This window comes from Merops nubicus, unplaced genomic scaffold (genome assembly GCF_000691845.1).
Source record: "Merops nubicus isolate BGI_N331 unplaced genomic scaffold, ASM69184v1 scaffold54124, whole genome shotgun sequence".
Taxonomy (NCBI): Eukaryota; Metazoa; Chordata; class Aves; order Coraciiformes; family Meropidae; genus Merops; species Merops nubicus.
In genome coordinates this window covers 1,741-8,532 of record NW_008607327.1, presented here as the reverse complement: position 1 = coordinate 8,532, position 6,792 = coordinate 1,741, and the positions used below count along the sequence as shown (strand labels likewise).

General features: G+C 40.2%; 1 protein-coding gene across 1 annotated transcript in view; it reads left to right on the top strand.

Annotated features, from left to right (window-relative positions):
- LOC103772558 (dynein assembly factor 1, axonemal-like) overlaps positions 1 to 6,665 on the top strand; it is an 11,534-nt gene extending 4,869 nt beyond the window's left edge. Inside the window, 8 exon segments of the mRNA XM_008939894.1 lie at positions 1 to 86; positions 339 to 460; positions 964 to 1,178; positions 1,889 to 2,146; positions 2,737 to 2,846; positions 4,738 to 4,806; positions 5,911 to 6,283; positions 6,568 to 6,665. The exon segment at positions 1 to 86 is cut by the window's left edge and continues 19 nt beyond it. Of these exon segments, the coding sequence (XP_008938142.1) occupies positions 1 to 86; positions 339 to 460; positions 964 to 1,178; positions 1,889 to 2,146; positions 2,737 to 2,846; positions 4,738 to 4,806; positions 5,911 to 6,283; positions 6,568 to 6,665 (1,331 nt within the window).
- Positions 6,666 to 6,792: the final 127 nt, after the last annotated feature.

Below are 6,792 nucleotides of genomic sequence, written 5' to 3'. Positions count from 1 at the left end.
GCCCAAGTATTTCTGTTCTTGATCTTTCCCACAACAATCTAAGTGATCCGAGGATTGTAACAATTCTGGAGACCATGCCTAATTTGGTAAGCCAAATATAGCTGAGGGTTTGTACCATCTGTATTCTATATCCCATTCAATGGATTTGGTGGGTAGTCCAGTGCACACCTCATTGTGGTGGAAAAGAAATGTTATTAAACTTTGTTTTTTTTGTAGATTACCTGTAATATCCAGCATGTTTTATTTGCTTCTTGGTTTTGAAATGATAGAGAAAATGTGTGTTAAGGTTGGGATTTTTTTGCTGTTCAACTTTAAAATTGTTTCCCTTGTTTCTCTAGCGTGTGCTGAATTTGATGGGAAACCCAGTGATAAAGAAAATTGCTAATTATAGAAAAACACTTACTGTTCAACTTAAACTACTAACATATCTGGATGACAGACCAGTTTTCCCAAAGGACAGGTAAGAAGCAGAGCCACCTTTACACAGCAATAGAGCTCAAAAACTAATGCTCGCTCATCTGGTTTTTTTGCCAATATTGTCATAGAAGATATAACTTACTGAGAGTGAGCGACTTTGAATACAAGAATGTTATACTATTGAGTTCTACACGCAACATACCTAGTAAAAAACATATGTTTTCACAAGAAAATTAATTTATGAACAGAACTGCCTTATGCCAAGTCTGTAGACCAGAGTCAAATCCTGATATTGAGAGAAGCTGAACAGGTCCCTGGGAAAGCAGAGCCAAGATCAGCACTCCTGGCAGATCCTGGTGGTGTAATCACCAGCACTGGAACATCTTTGTTTTGTTGCAATTCCACATACAAGATTAGCCACATGTGCATCCCTGATGCATGGGGATTGTCACTGCCATGTGTTCTTTTTCTTTTGCAGCTATCCCCTCTCATTATAAAGACAGGGGTTTATATCTGTATTACAGTGAGCTTTCATGTTTTTATTAGGGCCTGTGCAGAAGCCTGGGCTGTTGGAGGGCTTGAAGCTGAGAAAGCAGAAAGGGAAAAATGGGAAACCAGAGAGAGAAAAAAAATCCAAGATAGCATCGATGCTTTAGCAGCAATCAGGCAAAAAGCAGAAGAAATGAAAAGACAAAAGTATATGGAAGAAAGAGATACAAGTGCAAAAGGTGGAAATGGAGATGCAACAGACACCCTAGAAGGTTTGTGGCTCTTATTTTGGAAGTGTTTGTGTCTGCTTCAATTTGAATGTTTAAAATAAATTAATAGTTCCTGAATGTTCAGAAAGAGGTTGATGCATTTCTTGGAATATTTTTATACGTCTTCTTTTCCCACACTAAATACTTTTTTCATCTTGGTGCATCTCTAATAAACCACAATGACTTTAGGCACCTTTCTCACTGCTGATGAAACAAAAATCCCAGCAAACCACCTTCTGTCCCAGCCTTTCAAGCTCTTGTGCTCCTCACCAGAGCAACCAGATGCTGGTCAGTAGTGGTTCCAACATGCATTCATGGTCAGGTAGATTGCATAAAGACGAAGAAATCTTCAGCATTTGTCACTGATCCATCACAATGCTCAAGCATATATTTAAATAAGTAGTCACATGGGAGTCTTTTCAAAGTTAACTATGGACACCATGCCATTACTTACTGTAGTGTTTTCTCCAGATGAACTTTTTGCTGAGGAACTGTATTTGTTGGGGATTTGAGCTGGGAAAACCCACAACATTGCTGCAGTCTTGGGAGGACTAGTGATCCATGAATCAAACCCCTACTTGTTCAAAGAAAGTAGGAGCTTTTGATGCCTGTTTTTCAGCCAGACTATTAAGGCCATATAGTAAAGTATGGATATTTAGAATGAATAATGGTAGGTAAATTCAGCACTTTTAATGAACCTATGTGTTCTGTAGCAGCACCTGCAAATTCAGATGACAGTGATGGAAATCCTAATACATCAGAGCACTCATGTTTGTCAGAAGAGGAACAAATTCAAGAGAAGACTGTAAAATTTAGAAATGACAGTTTTAATGCTCATGATGAAGTGATAGCACTTTGGTCAAATAGGGGAGATAACACAGATTCCATATCTAGAAATATTCCTGTTAGAATTCAAGAGGATGCACAAGAATCAGAGTCTTACAAGTGTTCCAACTTCAACAAGACAGATGGTAATGTACACCGTGAAGAATCAAACCAGGCTGAGGATGCAGAGACAGTGAGGCAAACTGCCTGAGGGTAGCACTGCCTCTGCTATGACTCAAACCAACTTACAGAAGAACATTAGATTTCCACAGCAACTAGTTCAAAATCAAGTAATACTGGATAAAATATTCTTTAAATAATTTTTTTTGAAAACCTGAGGGCTTAACCTGAACCCTGTGCCACAGAAAGGTGGAATTCCCCTTCTCATACGTGCCAGGTTTAGTTGGCAGCACAGGAGAGCTTACAGATTTCCTTTGCTCCCACATAACCTGTGTGGTCTGTCTGCCAACAGAAGGTGGACTTGGTTCTAGAGGTGGTTTTGTGCCTTCACACATGGAAGAAGGCTTTTGTAGATTTGTGGAATATGTTATTGCAAAATGCAAAGATTCATTTATACAATATAAGGGAGACCAAGACTATGATGGCAAGACAAAGCTGAAAATTCTGCAGTGGTACTCATGTCCCCAGCAGTTTGGGTTTGCAGTGCTTGCTGTTGCAGAATAGAAGGTGTTTGGTTCAGTTAGTTCTCTGCAACTGACTATTGTTTATTCTTCAGATCGACCAAGGGAGAAGGCAGCTACTGAAAAGGCCATGCTTCCTGAACTGGGTGACTGTGCTGAAATCAAACAGATCAAACTGGAGACACCAGGGAAACTTTATCTTGAGGTATGTATTAGATTCGGGTTTTGAGAAGTTCACTTTTGGGTGTTGTCTGCTCCCAAATGAATTCTTCTGACATCCTGGCTAGTAAATCTCAATGGACAGGTTTCTAAGAAAGTTCAACTATTAGGAAAAGTAAAAGGAAAGAAGGAAAAAAAAAAACAAAAGAAGTTGTAGTGGTGTTCATTCTCTCCCGTGTAGCACATGAAAAGAATTTACCACCACTTCCAAAGTTTCTGTAGGCATTTGGCCATAAATCACCTGAAGTTGATCTTCCATCTCTGTGATTTCTCTGGAGAAGTTAACGAGGGCTCTCATTTAATAAACGGAAATCACCAGTAAAAGAGTCTCGTGGATATGTGTCCTCTGGGGCAAAGCTCAAATGAGCTAAGCAGTTGAAAATGCATACTATAGCAGAAAAACCATGAGGAAGAAAGAGCCACCCCTGCATTGTAATTGTTAGCTAGTGGTGCTAGATATTACAGATTAATTTCCAAACTACAACTTTGAGGTATATTTCCAGGAAAAGCAGAATGTGCATTATTCAAGTATATAATAAGCAGCTGACATTTGTGATACTATCTTCCATTATCTAAGACTTCGGTCTGATGGTGCAAACATTTAAATATATTTAACCACATTTAACCATGAGCAGGACATGGATACCACTGAAAAGCACAATCTCACTTCAAAGAAGAACCATTCAGTATGCTCTAATTTTGACACTGATGCTAAACAGTCATGATAAAACCAGCAATAACAAACTTCTGAGCTTATGATTTCCCAGAGCACTTAGTATACTCTTGGATCTCTTACAATGCTACTGTTAAATTCTTACTGGAATGTTTTAGAAAAGCCTCCTCTATCTTTTCCATGGTCTTAAATTCCCTGGAAAAAATCCTGTCCTGTTATCAAAGGGCTCAACTCCCTTTTCAGCAAAGGGCTTACTGCTGTGTCCTCCTGTTTGGATGATTTTAATAGTAGGTTTAATAAGCAGAGAGAACTGGCAGCAATTCCAAGTATATACAATATTATTTTTATAAGCAGATCTTGCAGGGTCTGAATTAAAAGCTTCAAACAAATAGTGATACCATAGGCATCCACAACGTGAAGATCTCATACATTCAGTGTTTGGTTTTTATTGGAGCTACATGGTAGCACAGTATAAAAGGAGCTCTTCAGCGTATGTGCATGGGGTTTCTTTTGACACATAAGAAGTGTGACTAAGCTAATTATACAGCAGAAAAACAAACCCAAACTACACACCAGGACACATTGCAGTGTTCTGTGCTACTTCATCCTCCAGCTGATGTTTAGTAAAAGAAAGAGCTTCTCCCAACAACCTCCAATACTCACGCTGCTGCAGCTTTTCCAAAGAGGCTTAGTGCTGCCATAGCAGGGAATGGCTGGGAAGGTGCCGACAGAGAGAAGCTCTGGAGCAGCACTGTCGTCTTTGCTGGTATCCTGAAATCAGTGGAAGGTCTCAATAGTGATGTAAGGGAGAAGAGTGGAGGAGGATTCATAATGTGGTTGTTACGACATCCCTCTGCCAAGCAAAAACGAGCTCGCGTTGCCGTACGTGCCTTGGCCGTGGTCGAAATACATTCTGTGTACCTGGAGTTGTGATTAAGCCTAGGAGGCAACAGCATTTGCTCTGGCATTGGGGTTATTGCCTTCCCATCTGTTCTTGCTAGAGACAGATAAATTTTCCTTTTCCCACGTGTGTTTAACAGAGAAAACTCTCACCTTGGGGAAGATGAGAGTGTGGCATTGCCAGCTGCAGCCTCTTACCCTAAACACACTGCTTTGAAGATGATTCCCAATGAGATAGAGATATCAGATTATATTTGTTACAGTAGCTTTTCCCACTGACTTATGATCCTGTGATTGTCTTCAGGAACTGCCCGATTTAGAAGATATAGATGAAAATGAATTTCCCCTAGAAGAGGAAATCTTTGTTCCAAAGGTAAGTTTCATGTTAGTTCCAGTCATGAAACTTCCCTAAACATTTACAAATGCTTTGCAAAAGGAGGATAAACAAAGTTGTGCAGTGCTGTTTTGGGAGATGCAATCAGTTATTCATTTATAAATGCACATGGATGTTTCACCACATCTTCTCTCTCCACCTGTAAATCTTTTTTAATTTGATTTTTTTATAATATTACACTGCAAAAATAGAATAAAAACCTAAGATCAAGTAATGCAGCAGTTAAATAAGATTAATTTCTTAGTAGTGTGTTGTGTTTTAATGAAGATCACTCTTTAAAACACTTCACCAGTACTAATATGCTGCAAAGGACTGAATAGATAGAATAAATTGCCTGCTTCTGAATAAAATCAGACATTTCAACTGAAAACACAGAGAGGCTGAAACCCCTCTGTGGGCTAGTGAGGTACAAGGCAGTTTGTGCCCAGATCAGCACTGTGCTGTGCTCAAACTGATCTGCTAGGCAAAAGACCAGGAACAGCAACAGAAGAGGGAAAAGAAAATGCAACCAACAAAGCACAGCTTTGGTTCTCAGGCTGATCCTGACTCCTTGCCTTGCCAATACAGTATGTGTTCGTACAAGTCCCTCCAAGGTAATGCAAACTTCTCCTGCAGTTACTGTCAGGCATGGAATCTGTTTGGTTCTTTGGTCACAGGCTGTTAACAGTGTTGCAAAATGAATTGGCAGCAAAGCCTCCAATTAAAAGAACATAAGGGAACAAAGAGGATTATTGAAGGAGTGCTGGCAGCTCTCACACTCTGAAGGGCAGTTCAGTTCTTAACTGATGTTAGTCAGGTCCCTCTGCTTGGAGGTGATTGAACTGAGCCCACTCATTGCTGCACTGCTGCAATGGCTCTTCTTTGAATGAGCTGTTAAGTTCATGGTTAGCTCATCACTAGTGCCTGAGAAAGAGTGAACACAAGATTCATCCACAAAGCGGAGCTATGGGTGAAGCACATCTTCCATACAGTTTGGGAGAATAGCACATCAAAACTGACATTATGGAGACCCAAGAGATATATACCCATCTTTTAGCTTTTATATCTAGAATAATATCTTTTCAATTACATTTTCAACTACAGCTGGACTATCACCCAAAGATTGAAGTAATTTCTGACGTGACAAATGACAGTGATTCTGCATTGGAGGAAAGCAATAAAAGCACGTTTGAGAATTCAGTAGGAGAAGTCCCAACAGCAATTTTTTCCAATGTGTGTAAGATACACAACGAGCATGAAAAGGAGCACTTAAGACCCCTTCTTGAAAGCTTCTTTGCAGAGCCTGCTAATTCAGAAAGATACCCGGAAACCAAAGATAAACAAGCAACCCCCTTGAAACCCTTGATACAAGAGGTCATCACTGAGCCTAAGGAATATCTATTGTCACCAGTCTGCAGTGGGCCAGATGACCCAAACCTGTGGGAAGAGGACACCAAAGTTACAGTTACTTTCCCTGGTGAGTTTACAGTGACATAATGACAGAGAAAAAGGTGGGTGGCACTTAATAAAAGTTAAACTGTTGAGCTCTTGTTGAACAAATTTTCAATCCACTGTTAAACATCCACCTCCTTTTATTTATGTGGAAATCCCAATAAATTAGGCATTAAAAGATTTTCAACACAGGATTTCTTGCTGCATTTTATTTCAATAGTTTTAAAAAATTTGGCTCTGCATTTCTTTTTCCTGTATTGAAGGCCACCAGTGAGTTTCATTTGCCTTTTGCCTTCACTCTTTCAGCAGGCAACAGCAGCGATGGAGGAGTGCAGCGCCTGGCTGGGGGTGCCGGATGCCCTCACAAAGCACAAGGTGACAAGGACAGTGAGAGTGGATTAGATTAATCACTTTGAACAACACTAGACCAAATCTGGAGCCCAGTGCCTGGCTGGCTGCAGGGGGTTATTCCCAACACGCAGAGCTCAGCAACAGGACCGCTGTCACCCAGCAGGGCACTACTGGGATATAAAC